This window comes from Phalangium opilio, unplaced genomic scaffold (genome assembly GCF_054372755.1).
Source record: "Phalangium opilio isolate 3A_F unplaced genomic scaffold, DU_Popi_V2 ptg000082l_1, whole genome shotgun sequence".
Lineage (NCBI taxonomy): Eukaryota > Metazoa > Arthropoda > Arachnida > Opiliones > Phalangiidae > Phalangium > Phalangium opilio.
In genome coordinates, this window is record NW_028324189.1 from 1,705,911 (window position 1) to 1,726,297 (window position 20,387).

Genomic DNA, 20,387 nt, shown 5'->3' on the forward strand with positions numbered 1-20,387 from the left:
GTAGATTTTTGTGTTTCAACTTTTTTTATATAAAACATTTAATTCAATTCTAACTAAATTAATATAATTAGTTTATTACATTAGTTTTTTACCTCTTCACTCAATAATTTTGGTTTTTGCTCAATTAGTTTCATATTTAATTTGGTTTTGAATGAAAATGGAGTTTTAGAGTCTGTTATTTTGTATATTCTTTTCAAGGCATCTAAGGCAGCCATTTCTGTCGCAATTTCAGGGGTTTCTCCTGGCCCTATAATTAATTAAATAAAATCACTTAGAATTATTTTTAAACTGACGTTTAATCCAAATTACCTTGTCCAATAAGTTCTTTATCAACATACAATCCAACAATATAAGCCGCAAATATTGTATTTTGTCCACTTTCTCTTATGATTCTTGGCTCTGGTTCAGAGCCGCCTTCTTTTTGCAAATGATTACGTAAAGTTCCCATTGGATTTGGAATAGACCAAATATCAGTTATTTCTTTGCCAATAAGTTGAGTTATTATCAAATCTAGAATAAATTTCTGAGCTTTTTCTTTCCCTTCATCATTTAAAATTGCTCCGATTAAGGATTTTAAACTTAGGGCCAATGTTTGATCTTTCACTGGAAAATCCTGCAAATAATTTAAGTTAAATTAAATTAAATAATTAAGTTTAATATAATTTAAATTAAATTAAATTAAATAATTAAGTTTAATTAAAACTTACAGCTGAAAGAATCAAATCAGACATTCCAAGATTTTTAGCAATATAGGCTAATAAATCATCAGATGTTAAGTAATCATGAAGTGACCTAAAATATTACTTGAATAATTTAATTTAGGATGTTTTAATTGAAATTAGACTTAAATTAAACTCACATTATTCCATCATTAGGTAAAAAGGGGCATTGTTCTTTAAGGGTGTCTATGATATATTCATTCATTAATGTTGTACCTAAAAATTAAGTTATATACAATTTTTAATTTTAATTAAATATAATTTAAGTTTTACTAACCTAACTTTACGAATTCAGTGTTGTCAGACAAGTTTAAAGTTGTATTAATGGCTACTCCAAGTTCCTGGCGCTGTTTAATTTCTCTTTCAATGTAAGAAGGATGAATTAGGGCTACTTTTAATGTTTCTTCAGATAACTCTTCATTGATTCTTTTGGCAAACGCGAATATTTCGGCAGAATAATTAAAATTAACGAAGGCGGATCTTGGTCTAATTACTTTCTCCTCCAATTTTTGTCGTTCTTTCATTTCTCTCATAACCGCAACTTGCCATTTCTTTATACCTCTATGACTAACTCTATCAACACAACCTGCAACAAAAAAATTGAAATATTTATATTTTAAATAAACATTTTTGGCCCAAAACTTTCAAGCATCTAAATACATACCGGTTTGATTTTTCCAATCGGTTTTCAAAAAATTAAACGCCGAATTAACTCTAATTAAGTTAAAATTACGGCAGGAATTTGAACAGAAGCATCGAACAACAGCCGCCATTTTTGTTTTTATCGTAAGCAGACGACGCGGTTAGCCTCTAAGGAAGTTAGGGTTAGGCTTTAACTTTTCTCATAATTTTCGCATTATCTATTGTAAATTTTAAAGATATAGGTTTAAAAATTATAAAATTACTTAAAAGTACGTTTGTATCATGCATTTAACGAATATACTATTGAGAAGTAGAAGTAAGTAAATTATAATCTGAATAAATCCATGAAATACAATTATAGACTTAAGCCTCGGCTATAACTTTTTCTAAAGGGGAGCTGTAAATAAGCCAAATTTTCAAGAGCGGGAAATTCGGAAACAACATTAACACGTGGCTTCTTATTAATTTTATCCCTAGACAATTTTCATTTCATAAAAAGAGTTCCTGGCAGTCTTTATAGAGGAAAAAATCGTATAGTACCTCCAGTTGCAAATAAAGACAAACTTAAAATGTATCATCAAATGACAGTTGAAGAGGAAAATATGATGTACTTAAAGACTCCCTATTTAACCGAAGATCAGGAACACAGTCACACCAAAGAACTTGGAAAGAGACAAGCCAGAATTGATAGACTTTACAAAATAAAGGCAGCTGAAAGAAAGATGCCTGATAGATTAGCCTTTGATCACTTATCATATCTAAAACCTTTACAATCTTGGGAATAAAAATAAAAGACACGTTTTGAAGCCATAAAGCAAATAAACTTTATTTATAAAAGACACATTTTCCTTTGTTTGTTTGTTCTAACAAAAACACGCTTCAAAAACAATTTCTTTTATTGTAGAAATGTAATCAACAAAAGCACCAAATAAATTTCAATAAAACATTAATTAAGTCTTTGCTAATTATTCAGATTAACTTTTTTTAATTTCATGGAATGTGCACCATTTTGACTGAAGGCCTAAAATATTTTTAAACTACCAATTTCATTATTCTTATTTAGAATTAGCAAAAACTAAACTACGTTTTAATTATTATAGCAAAATATTTCTGAAACATTTTTGGGTTGGTTTTTGACTTTTTTTTGTGAAAAGCTATAGTCGCGTGAAAATGGCCGTAAACTTGTTGTAATTGTAATTGTAAAGCTTAGTTTTGGTTGTTTAATGAGGATTTTCTTATTTTTTTTGGTGAGATTCAGTTTTCTTAAGTATAGTGCTTCCTTTTGAGTTTGTTAAATTTTGCTGGTAAATTAATTAATTAATTTTTTTCATTTATTTGGTCCTATATATCACAATTACGCGACAGAGGCATGAATTTTTAGATATTTCATAAAAAGCCTAGATTATTAATAACCCTACAGGCTACAGGCACAACTTGTTAACCTTGGTTATTAAGCCTTGGCAGGTTTATAGTTAACAAGATCATGATACAACTCTTGAAGTAATTAAAGGCTTCAAGCAATGGCTTCCAGGGCTTGCCGCTTAAGGCTTAATACAAGACGAAGTTAAGCCTAATTCTTAAGAAGATGAGAAGATTCATCGCGAGTGGGAAAAATATTATGACATAACCAAGAGTAAATGCTTATGTAACCAAGGCTTAATACAAGACGAAGTTAAGCCTAATTCTTAAGAAGATGAGATTCATCGCGGGTGGGAAAGATATGACATAACCAAGAGTAAATGCTTATGTAACCAAGGCTTAATACAAGACGGAAGTTAAGCCTAATTCTTAAGAAGATGAGAAGATTCATCGCGGGTGGGAAAAATATTATGACATAACCAAGAGTAAATGCTTATGTAACCAAGGCTTAATACAAGACGAAGTTAAGCCTAATTCTTAAGAAAATGGAGATTCATCGCGGGTGGGAAAGATATGACATAACCAAGTCCAAGAGTAAATGCTTATGTAACCAAGGCTTAATACAAGACGAAGTTAAGCCTAATTATTAAGAAGATGAGATTCATAGGGAGTGGGGAAAGATATGACGTAACCAAGAGTAAATGCTTATGTAACCAAGGCTTAATACAAGACGAAGTTAAGCCTAATTCTTAAGAAGATGAGAAGATTCATCGCGGGTGGGGGAAAGATATTATGACGTAACCAAGAGTAAATGCATTGCTTATGTAAAAACATATATAAAACGAGGTATTGTTAGGCCTAAACCGATTTAAATAATTTAAAAACTTATATATATAAAGCGATTAGGTAACAAAAAAACAACTTGTTTTTAATAGTTAGGCACTTAATGTTGACTAAAATTAATGTTTGAGCTATAATTTCTCTAATAAAAATAAGCTACCCAGTTTAAGAATTTGTAAAATAATACTAAAGAAACATTAAAAAATATTTACCACAACCAGCTAAAAGCTTTTGTTATAACAATCCATACCTAAACCCCGAAATTAGGCCTTTTTTTCGTTAAGCCTAACTTTGGAAAATAGGTGTAAATGCAATTTATGCAAATGCAAAGATGCCAAGGCTTCAAAAAGGGCGGCAAAAATAAAAACAATTGTAATTTGTAACCAAAGGGTATTATTTAGCTGAAAGGACTAGAAGTATATTAAAAAGGTATAATAATCTTGTCCTAAAGTTTTTGGGACGGTCATTAATTAATTAATTAATTAAAAAACATATGCATAAATTTGCATAACTTAAAAAAAAGGCACGCCTTTAAGCTAAACAACTAAAATATAATAAAAACTTAACTTTAATCGTAATTAATAATAATAATAATAATAATAGTGGTAAAAAAATCCTTGAAAATTATTAGTAGTTAATTGAAATTCATTCAATTAATTAATTTAATCTCGGTACAATATAATATTACGCCAACCTTCTTCTGACCTAATTTGACCTAATTATTATTTCCTCGTAATTTAGCAAAAATTGTCCAGTTTTTTTTATTTTTTTACATAAAACTATTTAAATATTTTGTCTCTGATTATTTCTAATTAGGCTTTTAATTAATTATTTTCAAAGCGAATTAAGCCATAAGTTAAATAGTTCTTTAGTTTAAAATTATTGTAGTTAAGCCTAATCAGCGTTTGTTTACCTTAATAACAATTGTTTGGGGGAAGGGGGGGAATAGGGGAAACCGTGAAAAATTTAAGGATTTCGCGTTAACTAGAAGTAAATATTTAAAAATTTATTTTTTTTTAACACGGGGGTTCAGTATTTAACTTCTATTTGAAAAAATAGTTAACTTAATTTAATTTAATTAAAGTTAATGGATGGTAATTACTAATTTAAATGGTAGACTTTGGTTCAGGTTTTATTTAGTTAGTTAGGAACAAATTAGGGGGGAAAGTTAATTAAATTTAGTATTTTCTTCCCTAAAATTATCCCAAGGATGAAATCATAAACAGATAAAACTACTTCGTATTAAATTAATTTACTTCTGATTTATTATAATAAGGGGGCAGGTGGTAGCGTAGGAGAGGCCCCGAACAGGTGCGTAGTAAAAAAATTGAAATTCCTGTTTACTTCTAATTTTATTTTTAGGGTTAAAAAAAAGGGGGTTATATTTAATTTTTAATGTTTAGAGGAAAATTAATCTTAATAGTCTGTTGTTAATTAATTTGTTTACCGGTTTTTGTTTTTCTTATTAAATTACTTAACTCAAAAATAAATGCATTTTGATCCCTAAATTATTTTAATTTAGGGAATTAAAGGGGATAGGGTTTAACGGTGGGGGGGGGGGGTTGATTGAATAGGTTTAGCACGTCATTTCCGCTAACCAACCTTGAGGATTTGATCTTTTTATGGCAGGAAAAATTAAAAGAATTCCTATAGTTTCCGTAGCCTTAACTAATAATTAAAATAAAAAAAAAGTTCAAGTACTTACTTGATGTCCGATTTTTTAAGTACTTTCCCTTTGGAGACATAAGAGGCGTACTGTGAGGCAACTGGATCCATTCCCATGGCGGCAACGGCGACTACTTTATCACCCGCGCACGCGTAGCAGACAAATTTCATACCCTCGAGATCGCCATCGATGACGTAATCATCGACTTCCAAATTGCAACCGGCGTATCTAAGACTTTTGCCGAACATGGAAGCCCAAAAGAATGGAACCGTGTGGAGTGGCTTCCCTTTACCCAGCATGCTTCGCCCCGCCACGCGGCCTAATGACGAAAATATTACCCCAAATACATACTTACACGTACTCGCGGACTTACCGTGAGTTTGGGCCATTTGCCAATGACCAATAGACACGAATTCATCGTCGTAAGTGCACAATGGGAACTCTACGATGTCCCCTCCCGCGAAGACCCCGTCAGAAGAGGTCTTCAACGTTTCGTCAACGGGAATGTATCCATTTTCGTTCATCAAGATACCACTTTTATTCAGGAACTCGGTAGCTGGTCGGACACCGATTCCAATGACGCAAATATCAGCGTCCACCGTCTCTCCGTTCTTTAATTTAACGGCTGTCAATTTTCCCCCGTCCCCAATGAATTCCTCGACTTCCGTTTCGAAATGGAACTTGATTTCTTTCTCCACATAAAGCTGCGAGAAAAATTAAGATCATAGGCCTAAATTTAACCTAACGAAGTTAACTACCTTCTTCAATCGTTCTCCAACTTCAGGTCCGAAAATATTAGCGAATGGGGTTGGACTTCGACCAATAACAGTGATCGACTTAGCTTTTCCGTGCAAGTAGGCGGCAACTTCCATTCCAATGAAGGAAGTACCAACAACTACCGCGTTTTTATCTTTAGCAGCCTCCGCGATTTTATTAGCATCACCGGGTGTTCTCAAGTAACAAATATTGTCCAAATCGTTGCCTGGTTTGTTAAGGGTCACTGGCCTATCAAAGGTCCAGCAGGTTTAAGTACTCCAACAAGTCAGAGGTCAAAAACCCTTTTCACTTACCGTCCACCAGTAGCTATCATGAGTGAGGTATAACTAATTTTGGTGCCATTTTTACACGTGACCGTCTTGCCGTTGACGTCAACTGAAGTGACTTCGTGATTTAACATCATTTCAATGTCCCCATTTTTATAGTAATCGGAGTTTCTCAATGCTAAGTCTTTACCAGTTGAACTTAGTGCCTGTTTAACGATGCCCATCAATTACAATCCTGTCCAGGACAGGGCGGCAAAACACCTACTTTGCTCAGCTTTGGTCTGTCATAGGGTAAGTCAGATTCTTTCGATAGTACAACGATTCTTCCAGAGAAACCTTCCTGTCGTAACGTTTCCGCGCATGACTCGCCGGCTCCTCCTGCCCCAAATATATCGTTAAGTATCCGTCAAGTACTTTATTAACTGATTCAATTACCTCCTCCGATTATAACGAAGGTTCTGGAGTCAGCCGACTTTCTTTTAGCCAAGTTCTTAGTTCTGGTATTATTTTTAAGTTCATCGGGTGTGGCGCTAACCAGTACTTGACCATTTTCGACTTTGACTCGGTAGCAAGAGACGCTATCAAGTCCAGGGGAGTCTTCAATGTCCCCGGTGGACGTATTGAAACAGGCTCCGTGCCACGGACATCGTACTTTACCATTGGATAAGACGCCTTTCACTAAAGGCGCTCCGTAATGGCTACACTTGGTTCCAATGGCCGAAAAGCTACCATTTTCTTTGCATAACAACACGCTACCTTCACCTACTTGAAATACCTTCATTCTGTACACGGAGTAAAGTTTGACGACTTGTAGATCAAGTATTTTCGTTTCTTTGAGGTGAAACGTAGATGAAGATTGGTTCTCTTAACCCTAAAACTCGGAACCTAAGTCATATAGACTAATGTAACTCCCGAATGAGCCAAGCCAGTCCTACTTTTAGGATTAAGATGAAACCAAAATGCAAGCAACGTTTAAAATAAGCCAAATAAACTAACTCTCCATCTTTCAAATCATTTTCGCTGCAAACCGCGACAGCATTGGATGGATCAAATTCTTTGACGACTTCCATCACCTCATCCTTAATAACCTCTTTAACTTTCTTGGGGATGCTAGCTGCTCCTTTCATCAAGTTACCGGCGATATCGTCCACATTACTGGCCGTTTTCTTGGTCGCTTCCGACGTATCTTGAATCAAACTATCCGCGATGTCGTCAAGATCGGCCTTGCGTTCCTCAGCTTGACCACCCATTTGTTTGGTCATGCCGGAGATGTTTGACGCTCCTTGGGCTAGTGCCCCAGTCAAATCCCCGGCTTTTCCCAAAAGCCCAGCTGCTAAGGAGCCAGCTGCACCAACCGCAGTATTGGATACGTTATGTACTGCTCCAGTCACGCCTTTGGTAACATCTTCAGCGGCTTTACCAACGGTCCCGCTGACTTGTTGAACGGATTTCTTCGCGGTGTCCGCGGCGAAGGTAACTGCTTGGTCAACAACGGTTGTGGCTGTTGTTTTCATGGTATCCGTCAAGGTTTCGGCTGTACCTTTCAGTAAACCCGCTGTGTTACCGGCGAGGTTGGTAAGGCCCGCCTTAGTATCTTGGGCTTGTTTTTGGGCGTCAGTTAAAGCTTGGTTAGCGTCATTCAACGTACGATTAATATCGTCTTGGATCTTTTCGGCCGCTTGTTTCGCTTCGTCGACAGCGGCTTGACCTTGAGACTTGACGTCGGCGATGCTTTGCTCCGCGGAGCCTCTGATGTTAGAGACCGTTGAATCTAAAGCTCCTTTGAAGGTAATAACCGTGTTAGGCCAATTGACTCGGATGATATAATTAGGCGTATTTCCAAACAGTATCGCAAATGAATGACCTTCCTCAAGAACACGATGATCCTCATGTTCGTTTTGAATCAGTTTTTGATATCTTGAAAATGGCACCATCATGGCCTTGAAGAATTACAGTTGGAATTACGCTTAATTTTCCACCTTCATCATGTACCTCTAGCTCCAGCTGCTTGTGACTGAGCGTTTGAAACCTTTCCTTGAATGCTGTCCCTTGCAGAATTGGCCTGACCTTGTACGGCCGACTGCAAATCTTGGGCCTTGCTAGCCGCGGCTGATTCCATTTCCTTTTTCTTGGCTTCGGCCTCTTTGGCGGCTTCGGCCACAGCGTCTTCAAGTTCCTTTGCCTTGTCAGCTGCTGCCTGTTCCATTTCTTTCTTCTTAGCGTCCGCTGCTTGGGCGGCTTCAGCCACAGCGTCTTCCAGTTCCTTGGCCTTAGCGGCTGCAGCTTGTTCCATTTCTTTCGCCTTAGCATCGGCAGCAGCGGCTGCGTCATCAGCTGCCTTTTGGGCTTCCCTGATCTTAGCGGCAGCTGCTTCTTCTAGCTGTTTCTTCCTAGCAGCAGCTGCCCTTTCAAGCTCAGCAGCTTTGGCTTCCATTTCCTTTTTCTTGGCCACAGCTGCAGCTTCGACCTCTTTAGCCTTAGCTTCGGCGGCGTCTCGTAATTGTTTGGCTTTCTCTTCAGCTTCTTTGGCTTTTGCATTGGCCGCGTCTTCAAACTCCTTCTTCTTAGCATTGGCGGCATCCTCTAGTTCCTTCTTTTTAGCCAAAGCTGATGATTCTAACTCCTTGGCTTTGGATTCAGCCGCGGCTTCGAGACCTTTAGCAGCGTCTTCTAGTTCCTTTTTCTTAGCGTCCGCTGATTGTTGCATTTCTTTAGCCTTGGCGTTTGCCGCGTCTTCTAGGGCCTTGGCCGCTTCTTCGAGCTCCCTGGCCTTGGAATCCGCAGCATCCTTGAAGCCTTTGGCTTGACCCTCAGCATTCTTACGAGCCTCATCGGCTTGACCCCTCAAATTAGTGGCAGCGTCATCAGCAGCCTTACCAGCTTCTTCAGCTTTCTTATTGACGTCAGAGACTGTACTGTCCACAGTCCCCGATACATTTTTCGCAGTTTTATCAATAGCTTCAGTCACCGATTTAGTGGTGTTTTCAATCGTACTTGTCACTTGATGGCTGGTGTCTTCAATGGCTTTAGTAATTGAACTGGTCGCGCCTTCCGCGGCATCGGCCAAATCACCCAAAAGACCTATGACGCAGTGGTAAACCTAATCTTAATCCATGGCCACCCAAATGATGGACATTACCAAAAGAAACGAATTTTGAAATCCAGAATAAAAAATGCGCGTGAGGAAATTTGTTTTCACGCTATAGGATAGACAACTCCCTACCTCCGACGGCATATTATTCGATATATACTCTGTACCAGCTTCGGTTGTCAGCACGCGCAAACCTAGGCCTCTATGTAACGTAGCTTTATACGTGCTGACAAGAGACAAAAGAAATACTGATTTTTAGGATTTAAATCTCAATATTGCCTTTGTCTCTTGTCAGCACGTACAAAGCTACGTTACATACAGATCTAGATTTGCGAGTGCTGACAACCGAAGATGGAACAGAATATATATCGAATAATCTGCCGTCGGAGATAGGGAGTTGCCTATCCTATAGCGTAAAAACAAATTTCCTCACTCACATTCTTTATCCATGCTTCTGCCTCAAAAATCGTTACTTCTGACATTATTAAGGGGGTGCCTTACCTTTGCTAGGTTTACCACCACTGCCTTTCTTATTTTTGGATCCTTGCTGACCCATTTTTATATTATTATATTTTAATTTAGAATATTACCTAAATAAATAATTAACGCGGAATAATAAATAATTACGCCGGTAAATTAAACACTGCGCAACAACAATTTGGCGAGAAAACAAATTAGCAAGGATGAAACCGCGCCAAAAATTCCTAAAGGATGTCGTAAAACTCTCGTTTTAAACAATTAATGAAGAACCCACATAGAACACGAGTTTAATTGCATTTGGCAAAAGCGAAACTGCCGAAAACTTCTTGTTTTTAAATAAAAACTTGGTGTACAAAATAGGTTAATTTGGGAAACTTAAAGCGAAACGATTTAATAAACCCCCAACTAGTTTTTGCCGTTCTAGTAAGTCCCGTGGCCTAGTATCTATGTAACTGTTTGCCTTAAAAAAAGGTAATCATGAATTGAATAAATATATCCTCGGATATTGAACCAAAACTCAATATATATAAATACACCCATATATATTATACAATATACATACAATATTAAAACACTTATAAAAATTATTAAAAAAATGTGTGCTTAGTAAACTATAAAAGATATTGTACAAAATTCATGCGAAGATGCATTAAATTCATGCTGAAATATAAAACTTCTACCATTTCGTATAAAATGAATAAATAAGCTATATTTTATTTGGATAAAAATACTGAATTTTTTTTTCTATTTTCAAGCGTTCCCGTAGTTTAAATTTCAAGGTTATAATTTTTTTCGCGCTGGTTTAACACTTGATGCGAACATATCGAACTTACTAACGCCAATAAAAACTATGTCAGTAATAAAAAAAAACCTTGAGCCACTCACTGAAATTACTGAAGTGCTATAATAGTACTCAAAGGCTTAGCCTTAAGGGCGTTATCTAAAACATAATAAAATTAATCTCTATCGTTAATCTAATCTCGTTATTAAAAAGCTGCAACGCAAAAATCTTCCGATACGCCCTGTTGAACTTAAACAAACATTTCCTACCTGGTACGTCAAGAAATCGGGGTTCAATACGATAATTGCGTAAATACTTCTTTTTCTAGACAAGACGTTCCGTAGCGCGCCCGACGTCGGTGCCTTACTAGGGCCTTGGTAGACTGGTACCTTTCTAGAAGCACTAACACAGGGCGGGGAACTTTCGCTAATGTCACACGCTCAGAGGGGGGTACGTAATAGGGTCTTTTTGACCAATAGCTCGAGGCCACAGAACCTTTGATCTTGTACGCTACGCCGATTGTTGTATTGAATAGACGCAGTCAGCGGGCTAGCCTAACCCTAATTTATCTTATTGACGCGTGAATAGCGTACTTTTCAAAAGTCTATTATATTATTTAGCCCTGCCTTGTGTGTTCCGACCCGAATAGCTATACCTTCTTTTTCTTTATCGGGTAAGCGTCATGTGAGATCTGGATGGTGTCTCATGAATCGTTTTTATCAAAGAAACCAGTTTTTTTATAATTGAGAGTTATTGCCGAGGCTTATCGCCCATCATCTCATGTGGCGCCGCTACCACGTGTTTAAGGGCAGGATTTAATTTCAAGACGTTAAATATTATTTAGTACTATGGGGAAGAGATATTTTTGCGATTATTGTGAGAGAACATTCCCTGATACTGCTGATAACAGAAAGAAACATTTGCAAGGAGTTCATCATCAAAAACTTAAAAAAATACACTATGATTCATTTAAAGGTATATTTTAGAATGGAAATTATGTTTAATTATGCTTTAATTTGGGGCTTAATTATCCAAATTAGGCGCGGAAAGTATTTTACGAGAAGAAATGGCAAAAAACCCGTGTAGAAAATTCAATCAAACTGGTAAATAACCGAAATGTCTAATCTTAAGCCTTGGTCAATCCTTATGGAGGGGTGTCCCAAAATATCTTAAATGTACTTACAGGTAGTTGCGAATTTGGTCCAACTTGTAGATACTCGCACTTAACTACCGCCGATTTCCAGTACTTACAAGAACAAGGTAAATTATTTACTAATTTCCGTTTTTAAAAAGTAATGAACCGAACTTCAACCGCGGCGCGCCCAAAATTATGACACAATAGAAATTGAAACGTCGTCTGCTCTGTAGAGGTAATAGCGCTGAACATAATATACTTATTTTTAATCAGCTTGGATTGAAAAACAACCGAGATCACTTCCACCACCTCCTAATCTGAATGAATGGCTTGAAAATCGTGAGAAACGGAAGAAACTAACGAGGAAAGACACTGAAAATCCCTATGGAGATTTATTGGCATCAGTTTCCTACCATTTACCACCAGAACTAACATCAGTTCCAAATGTTCCTCCCTCATTGGTTCCTTTTAAACCATCCGAGCTTTTAAGCGCGAAATTTGAACAATGGGGCTGAACGTGAGACATTTTCATCAAAACCGTTTATTTCTTCTCAAGATCACAGCTTTTAAAATAACATTTTTTTGTACAAATACGCTGGTTATTCTCTAAGAGAATGCCAGCATTCTAAAATAAATATGAAATAAATAAAAAACGTTAGTACAAAAAGCGGATATCAATTTCTTTATCCTTTAAGCCTTGGCGTTATACGTTAGTGCGAGGGTTTGTAATGCGATTATATACATAATACAATTTAACTTCTTTGATTTGAAAATTCGTTAAGCCTTGGTTGACTTTTAGAGCCAGCTTGGGTCAATTTTAGTTTTAATTTTAATATTTAATACTGTTTTAACCGTGATGAGACACGAGTTTAGGATTTTGATTTAAGCGCGATTTAGGTCTAAAAATAAGTCTAAAATTAGCTAAAAAGTAAAAACAGAAGTTACTAATATGACTACGCAGAACTGTAAATAATCAATCGAAATAAAATATTGATTTGAACTTAAATAAAAACAAACAGCTAAGCCTAACTCGCGTTTTTCCTCGGCATTTAAAATTATACACTCAAAATTATGTATATATACAAATGGACTTTAAATTAGTCCAAGTCCCTAAGATGTCTATAAATACTTTGGATGTAAGTGAAAACGCACTTCCAATCGGGCTTATTTTTCATAAGGATCATGTCATTGGTGTCCAAGAGCGGACTGATATCGGCTTTATCTCTAAATATATTCAAAATAGGCTTAATTAGTTAAGCCTAACGACACACTTAAAGAATTCAAACTTCCAAGTAGGCTTAGCACTATGTAGGCATAATCTTTGAATGATTGAGACGCAAAATAGGACCAATTAGTTAGTATTTTAACCTCCCAAATATTCAAACTTTGAAAGTAAGCCTAATCTTTGAAGATGCAAAACAGGCTTAAGAAAAATCTCACTCCAAGGTCTTGAAGGCCAAATCAAAGTTATGTCGTCTATTTTTGGCTTCCAAAGTCTTAAATTCGAAAGCATCTGGGAAATAATGATGAGCTAAGGCGCAAAAGGCCATACCATCAGCCCACGATGACGAGAAATTTGTTATCTCTACATTCTGTCAAGTTAAAGAAGATTAAAGATATATAGCAGTAACCCATTCTAGTTGACAAGTATATATTTATATATCGTACTTCGTATTCTCTAGTCTTAGATTTACACCAATTTAACAGCATTTCTTTGATGTCACTCGCGCTCCTGTTGACACTGGGTTGTTGTCTGAAACTTTAAAGAAAAATTATAATTATAATTATAATCAACGCTTTAATTAACAAATAATTCACTAACAATTGTTTTTAACTATCCGCGCGTTTAGTTAAAATCTAAAGCGAAGATTTTAAACTAAAGTTAAGCGTTCCTTCTAGTGATAAAAATATAAAAAAACTCAACTTCTAAGTTAATTCACTTCTTGTACACATGCGAGTGTTACTATTGGTTAAAAAAATGTTATAAGGAATAGAAAAGACCATATTCATAGAAAATAGAGGATTTCTTACTTACAAATAGATAGAAATACCAAAACGTATTTATAGAAAAAGATTGTACACAAATGATAAAGAATAAAAGTTTACCAGGACACACAAGACATCGCCAAGACTTCGGTTGTTGGGAAATTCAGAAAGAAACAAACTGGCTATAGAGAAAATATTATAGGCCTAAAACACGTTTATGATGTTTTAGATAAAATATTTAACAGAACCCGAATCCTATTTAAAATTTAGTTCTTATTTACAGCGACTTAAAAATAAAATAAAATATTGTTTTTATGTTTTTAGTAAATTAGGCCTAAGCTCTAAATTGATTTTAATTTTAAATTTAAGCGCCATGCAAGGCTTTAAGTTAAAAGAAACCGTTTTCATCTAATACTTTCTCTTAACTATTTTAAACTATGATATCATGCTGGAGGGATTTTCTAAATGAACTAATATCTTTTGAACTAAATGGGTTCCATATGGTTCCAGTCTCCAGATAATTTTGGACGTGGTTCAAAATAACGGAAACGCTAAGCCTAAATGCGCCTAAACATTTAAAATTTTTTAGACGAACCACAATACAAACTTCAACTACATTGACAACAATTAAACAAGTACTTTAGGGATCTAAAAAAGAATTGGAAGTCCCAGCGACACTTGCATGTCCTCATATCCCTAAACTACAATTACTTCAAGTTCAACCGTGGAGGAATCCGAAAGAGGTTAATCAGAAGTATGTGTTAGTTAATCCATCGCAATTTCACAAGCAAAGCAAGCGTCAGACACGTGGTACTTGCCGAGTACTCGCGGATCCCCGAATATCGTGTGTCTGGCACCGGCTTGTTATTAGAATATTAGTTAAAAGATAGTTTGGTTAATCCACTCGCAATTAAACCATCTAAAAGCTCTTAGTGCGCATGCGTCAGCCATAGCCATTAAAGTATTTTATGATTGTAGAATTTTGGAAGAAGTATAGAGAAAGACAGAACAGAAAGTTTTTAAATTTAATCTTAATTTTTTTTAGAGAGAAATTAAATAATTTCGCCGATAATTACACGCGTTTAGATTCTTAATTAATATTAATTAAAGTAATTAAGGCCGCGGTTTAGAAATAATTCAGGTTAAAGCGCATGTTTCTTTATAAAAAAGAATATTTTTAAAAATTTTTCAGATTTTTTCGCAAGTATTTGCCACTAAGTAATTAGAGAAGAAACAAGGGAAAAAACACCTAAGGACTTGTTTAGCCAACAACCAAACTTACTTAGGAGTAACTTTGGGTGCGGCTGAGTCCATTTGCTTGAATTTATCTCTAGCGGACACTTGTTTAGGCGCACTAGCATTACCTGAAAATATTTTTACATGTTTAACCGCCATTTATGACAAATATTCGATCGCGTTCGTTGTTCGATGATAGTTCTGTTCGAAAGGTTCATAAATAGGGGAAGAAACGAAAGGTCAAAGACGAAGGGGTCAACTGAACTGAAGAAAATATTATATTGTTGAGATCCAAAGACGTATATGGTAATTGAGGCATTTTTTGTTGTTTAGAATCGTGGGATAATTCCTCTGGAGCAACAAGACGTTTTAGGCTTAGCGTTGTTGATGGTTTCATTTTTCCCAGGGACAAGTACTCCGCCTTTGAAGGCGCTGGTGGGTCTGTGCTTCGGACCAGTTTCAATCTTGTCGGGAACTGTATAGTACGGTAGGTTTCGAGTCAATCAAAGCAATTGACGGCCGACAGGTCGTCCTTACCATCAAGGTCTTTGAATTCCTCCAAGATGACCATCTTGGGTCCGCAACCACCAGTTCTGGCGATAAGATCAAAGGCCGCTAACGTACGTCGTTTCTGCTCATCGGCCGCTTGAATACGTGCCCTGATGGCGCGCTCCATTGGGTCCAAATGAGATTCGGGGTCAAATGGAAGGGGGAATTGGGGTCCTCCGGGTAAGATAGGGGCCGGGGTCATGGGTGTGCCGGGGTTCGAACCACCTTGTTTAACATTTTGGGTTGTATATTTTAATTAACCTCGTTGTTTTAATTAAATTAACTTAAGGGGGGTCAAAAGGGGGGACCTTGTGAACTCACCCTTTAGGGGAACACCCCCAGACATTCCGAAAGTGCATGATTTGATGGGAGTGGGTGGAGTGTAGTCTGAAACTGAATTAAAGAAAGAAAATACGCGAAGAAGTACCCATTCCCGTGAAAGTAATTTTCAAAATTCCAAATTAAGGCGCGCGAGCGTTTAGAAATAAATTAAAAACCCAAGCTATCATAAAGGGTTGACACTTAATTATTCCATGATTTTCCCAAGTGACAACCCTGAGACGTACTATACAATTCTCTGATTTGACGCGCTTCGTAATATGTCTGATCAAGCGCGACCCTTTCTTTCACAGTTCTCTGATTGGACGCGTTTAGATCAGACATAAGATACACAAGGAAAAAAAACTAATTAAAACTCACCATCCGCTTTCTTGAAGGCATCGAACCTGACTATTCTTTCGGATCCAGCGGGTCCCGATTTAGCAGCTGAGTCGTAGGCGGCCAAGATCCGTTTCTTGCGGTCCTCTGCCTCCTGGAACCTGGCTTTAATCGAGTCCTCAACAAGATCCTGCTTAGGTTGAATGATGGTAGACGAACCGTCGTTCTTGTAGATACCAATGTCCATTGCTTTTGGTGCGCCAGCCGGTGAGGATTTGGCCATTTGGTCGTACATGGCTAATGTCCTTTGCTTTTGCTCGGCGGCTTCCCTGGCACGACGTTTGATACCATCTTCCCGTTCTTGTTCGCGTTTCTTCATTTGTTCATCGCGTTTAGCTGAATAAAAATAATATCAAGGTCAAAAATGACCATTGGTATACTGAATGTCCCTTGACGTACCTCTACTGGCTTGTTGGACTTCGCGTAATCGGGCTCGAATCATTTTTCGTTCATCGAAGTCCTCGGTTTCGTCCAACTTTAATAAAATCAAGGACACTTTTAGACCTTATTCGCGCGTTGTGTAACAGTTTAAGCGCGTTATCATAATGTCCTAAGTACTTGCGCAAATGTTTCTCGCGTTATTTAATCGTTTAAGCTCAGGTTTGTTTGATGACCTTGGAAGTTCCGAACTTTCGGAAATGACTAAGCCTAAATTGACCTACCAGACTTTAAACTTACCAATTGCAGCAAAGTGGCTTCATCTTCGATGGAATCCAAATCAACTTCGTTTCCATAATCTTCGTCAGTCATTTTGAAAGGGATTTAGGTTTATTTCAAATAAACAACAACTCCGAAATAAATCGTCAATCTGAAGAGATCAAAAACAAATTTTTTCCAAATTGTAAAAAAAGATCCACCTGAGGTAACTTCTTCAAGAAAATAGACAAGGTGGTAAAATGAACAATGCATTCATTCAAACCATGTAAGAAGAAAAAAAAACCGCCGCAAGTGGGGCACAAAATTAGACCAAAAAATAAAAAATGGTCCAATGGCGTTAGAGATAAAATTTAGGCATTTGGAAACGAAGTAAAACACCGTGAAAATCGCGCATGATTCGTTGCTAAAATTATCTCATAAGAGGGTTCCTCATAGATATCTAAAATATATCTATGTACTCCAATGCTAATAGAAATGTTTCTCCATTACTCAGACTTTCGATATTTCACGTATCCATGGTATTTCACCCACGCGCGCGTAACGTTAGCTCGTGTGAAAAAACCCATGTGAAAAAAAGAAAAAAAATATACACCGATTCTTCGGATTCTCGTCATCTAAGCCAACTGGGGCGAAGTTACCAACTTGTCTATAGGATATATCTCCACTTTTTTTCCCTCTAGAATTCCCTATTCCCTTCACAACCGAAGAGCCAGTGTTTGTTTTAAAAGAAGCCGCGACTGTCTCAACCTAATTTGGTTCGGTCCCGGGAACCTTGCAGCGTTGCAAAAAAAAAAAACTTTTCTCTCCAATATATAAGTTATTATGTTTTTGGGGATTTTTGGGCGAAACTAAAAATATTTGGGGGGATAACTGAGTTACCGATATAAACTACACTGTCAACAGAGGTCCTGGTTCTAAACGTCAATGCAAATAATAAAATTAACCGAATTCTTTGTAATAAACTCACGTTTGTCAAGTGCACTTGTACTTCAGTATAGAATTGTAAACGTTCTAATTACGTTGAAAAGTTTTCTTTGATTACCGCATTATCTCGTTACTTCTTCGCATAGTCAAGGTTGGTTAGACGCGTGTTAAAAAATGCATTACTATGGGAGCGTAAATATAAAGGGCTTCCTACGAACCGGTAAACCTTACGGATAAGCTAAGCGACTAAAAAACTATGTTTTCACGTTAAATTATTACCCGTAACTGGCATGGTAGGATATCCTCCTTCAATATCACGTTTCAGAACCCATACATGGTCCTAAACTCCAAAACATCCTAGACGAAACTCTAGTATTTAGTTACAAAAATCGAAGAGAGGAGGGTCATAGTAAACGCACAATAATGATCCATTCATTAACTAAAATAGCCGCTAACTTTTCAAATTAATCAAAGAAAATCTCTATTTCAACCCACGTTAGGCCTAACGACCTTAAACACTAAACTTTCCCGCCATTAAAAGATTATTAAACTTTTACTTACGTAGAAATTTACGACGTGTAACGAACTAGTAGTCCCACCACCAACAAGAGGGTGCACTTTTAGGGTTAAAGTTCCGAACCGATGTTCCCGGCAGCGATCCCGGAGTCGAAGACTTGAAAGAAGGTCCGAGATACTGTTCCAAAGCGCGGAAAGAACAGCACCTATGTGTTCCTCCACCCACTCTTAGCGTCATCATCGGGGATGAAGATCTAAAAATAAAACAGCCCTATCTCCCAACCCCCTTAAGCCATTCTATCCTTCTCCATCGAGAAACATCTTGGAGAATTATCTTTTTATTAAAAGACAAGTTGGGAAAACCAAAATATTACCTCTCCGTGTCAAGAAGATTATATAAACTTAAGTATCCAATAAAAACGTTATTATGTTTCTGAGTTGGGGTTTCCCATTTTTGTTGTTGTTTTAAAAAATATATCGCAATGCACGGGCCTTGATAGATATAGGAGGCAATGAATGAAATATATCACAATGCTCGGGCCTTGATAGATATAGGAGGCAATGAATGAAATATATCACAATGCACGGGCCTTGATAGATATAGGAGGCAATGAAGGAAATATATCGCATGCACGGGCCTTGGTAGATATAGGAGGCAATGATAATCTCACTCTTTGCACGAGAGGTTTATCTTTAATATTTAAATAAATATAATTATTTTTAATTATTTTAATCTTCAATAATTAACATTAATAATAGTTAAATCGTTTAAAATAAAGTTATACCTATTATCTTCTCAAACTTTGCTAATATTGACGTTTAAAGTGAAGGGTACCCCTCTTGCCCGCTTTTTTCAAATTTGGGGTATATATACGATTCGTTTCCATTATAATAGTAAGGAAAAAGCGCAATTGCGAAAACCTTTGGTGGCGATCCCACCTTAGGGAGGCTAGACGTTTCTCGTAACCCTAGCTGATCGCCGCGTATATCCTAAAACCAAACGATGATAATAGAGTAGAAGCCAATGATACAGATTGGTGGCAATGTGGAATAGAAGGAAGACCAGTGGATGGTGGTTGTTAGAAGCCAGTGTAAGTGCAGACTGGTGTCAATGTTGGGATTGACAAAGAACAGAAGATGGTGGTGATTAGAAGCCAGTAAGAACAGACTGGTGTCCGTGTGGGATGGACAAAGACCAGAAGATGGTGGTGTGAGAACTCGAGTAGAGGAGTCATTTCCGTGACTGTGAAAGCAGTTCGGAAATGGCGAACACGTTTGCTCCGATACGCAAACTGCGAACGCGGTCACGTGGGTGTAACAACAGACAGACAGACACACAGACAGACACACAGACAGACACACAGACACACACACAGACACACACACAGACACGGCCGTTACAGAACCTCTCCTGGACTACGTCACACGGAGAGGTAAAAACCTTACCAACCCTGTGTACCGCTCTAGTTTCAAAACACAACCGGGGGTTCCTTGGCACAAGACTTAAATGTCACAAAACCGACCTATAAACGTCAAAATCTAGCTAAACCTAATCAAAACTGTATGCCTCTCCCAATATAGGCTTCGTTTGGGATAAAGGTAGTGAAGCAGTTAGGCCTAAACAAAGTAGGCTTAGTGAAAATGGACTCAAAATAGCATTCACTGTTTGGTAACTTTCAGGTGGTGACTCACGTTCGCTGTTACTTGGAAGAAAGATAAAAAACGTAGGCCTGAGAAGTGGTTGGGATGCAACCAAATTTTGGCGGCAAAATGACAAATGGTTTTATTACGTAAAATACGACACTGTTGTTAAACCTCGCTCTCAAAGGTTTTTGGCGGCTTACCAAGTTTTTATAAGATTAGTATCATTATGATAAGGTTTGATTACGTAGTAGTAATTAAGTAATCCGTAACACACTGACCCCAAAACGTCGTCATCTTTGTCAAATGGGACAAAGTTGTTTTTGATTTTGTCTCATTTGTTGGAAGGAACATGTCCAGCGCTTTTCAAATTGCGCGCGTAATTAAAGAGACAGGTGTCTGTGA

The 20,387-nt window shown here is 37.1% G+C and overlaps 5 protein-coding genes and 1 long non-coding RNA gene across 9 annotated transcripts; 3 read left to right on the forward strand and 3 right to left on the reverse strand.

The window, feature by feature from the left end:
* Positions 1 to 47: 47 nt before the first annotated feature.
* Positions 48 to 1,538, reverse strand: mRpL44 (mitochondrial ribosomal protein L44). Its single transcript, XM_089847425.1, has 6 exons — positions 1,384 to 1,538; positions 997 to 1,305; positions 860 to 935; positions 708 to 792; positions 310 to 613; positions 48 to 247 (listed from the first exon to the last, which is right to left on the reverse strand). Exons 1-6 carry the CDS (start codon positions 1,490 to 1,492, stop codon positions 81 to 83), a joined length of 1,050 nt encoding a protein of 349 aa, XP_089703551.1. The 5' UTR covers positions 1,493 to 1,538; the 3' UTR covers positions 48 to 80.
* Positions 1,538 to 2,311, forward strand: LOC149650797 (uncharacterized). The gene is made up of 2 exons (XM_089847433.1): positions 1,538 to 1,677; positions 1,839 to 2,311. Exons 1-2 carry the CDS (start codon positions 1,644 to 1,646, stop codon positions 2,144 to 2,146), a joined length of 342 nt encoding a protein of 113 aa, XP_089703559.1. The 5' UTR covers positions 1,538 to 1,643; the 3' UTR covers positions 2,147 to 2,311.
* Positions 2,161 to 11,940, reverse strand: LOC149650798 (uncharacterized). Of its 2 annotated transcripts, none has more exons than XM_089847419.1 (11): positions 11,805 to 11,940; positions 9,862 to 9,950; positions 8,262 to 9,350; positions 7,266 to 8,049; positions 6,705 to 7,051; positions 6,535 to 6,647; positions 6,297 to 6,475; positions 5,985 to 6,231; positions 5,600 to 5,930; positions 5,266 to 5,545; positions 2,161 to 5,176 (listed from the first exon to the last, which is right to left on the reverse strand). In XM_089847419.1, the coding sequence occupies exons 2-11, from the start codon at positions 9,914 to 9,916 to the stop codon at positions 5,137 to 5,139; spliced, it is 3,465 nt and encodes a 1,154-aa protein (XP_089703545.1). In that variant the 5' UTR covers positions 9,917 to 9,950; positions 11,805 to 11,940; the 3' UTR covers positions 2,161 to 5,136. The 2 variants fall into 2 exon arrangements, with proteins under 2 accessions (XP_089703545.1, XP_089703546.1); XM_089847420.1 differs by lacking the exon at positions 11,805 to 11,940 and adding an exon at positions 10,891 to 11,023.
* Positions 11,470 to 12,423, forward strand: LOC149650799 (zinc finger matrin-type protein 5). The gene is made up of 4 exons (XM_089847432.1): positions 11,470 to 11,596; positions 11,662 to 11,724; positions 11,807 to 11,881; positions 12,030 to 12,423. Exons 1-4 carry the CDS (start codon positions 11,470 to 11,472, stop codon positions 12,269 to 12,271), a joined length of 507 nt encoding a protein of 168 aa, XP_089703558.1. The 3' UTR covers positions 12,272 to 12,423.
* On the reverse strand, positions 12,282 to 18,526 carry LOC149650800 (cytospin-A-like). 3 transcript variants are annotated; one of them, XM_089847426.1, is made up of 9 exons: positions 18,387 to 18,526; positions 16,923 to 17,052; positions 16,644 to 16,719; positions 16,227 to 16,580; positions 15,849 to 15,920; positions 15,025 to 15,106; positions 13,425 to 13,515; positions 13,197 to 13,348; positions 12,282 to 12,980 (listed from the first exon to the last, which is right to left on the reverse strand). In XM_089847426.1, the coding sequence occupies exons 2-9, from the start codon at positions 16,992 to 16,994 to the stop codon at positions 12,854 to 12,856; spliced, it is 1,026 nt and encodes a 341-aa protein (XP_089703552.1). In that variant the 5' UTR covers positions 16,995 to 17,052; positions 18,387 to 18,526; the 3' UTR covers positions 12,282 to 12,853. The 3 variants fall into 3 exon arrangements, with proteins under 3 accessions (XP_089703552.1, XP_089703554.1, XP_089703553.1); XM_089847428.1 differs by lacking the exon at positions 15,849 to 15,920; XM_089847427.1 differs by lacking the exons at positions 12,282 to 12,980; positions 13,197 to 13,348; positions 13,425 to 13,515; positions 15,025 to 15,106 and adding exons at positions 15,308 to 15,453; positions 15,516 to 15,752.
* Positions 15,384 to 18,607, forward strand: LOC149650801 (uncharacterized). The gene is made up of 2 exons (XR_016370973.1): positions 15,384 to 15,465; positions 16,244 to 18,607. It is a non-coding gene; the product is annotated as an uncharacterized LOC149650801 (long non-coding RNA).
* Positions 18,608 to 20,387: the final 1,780 nt, after the last annotated feature.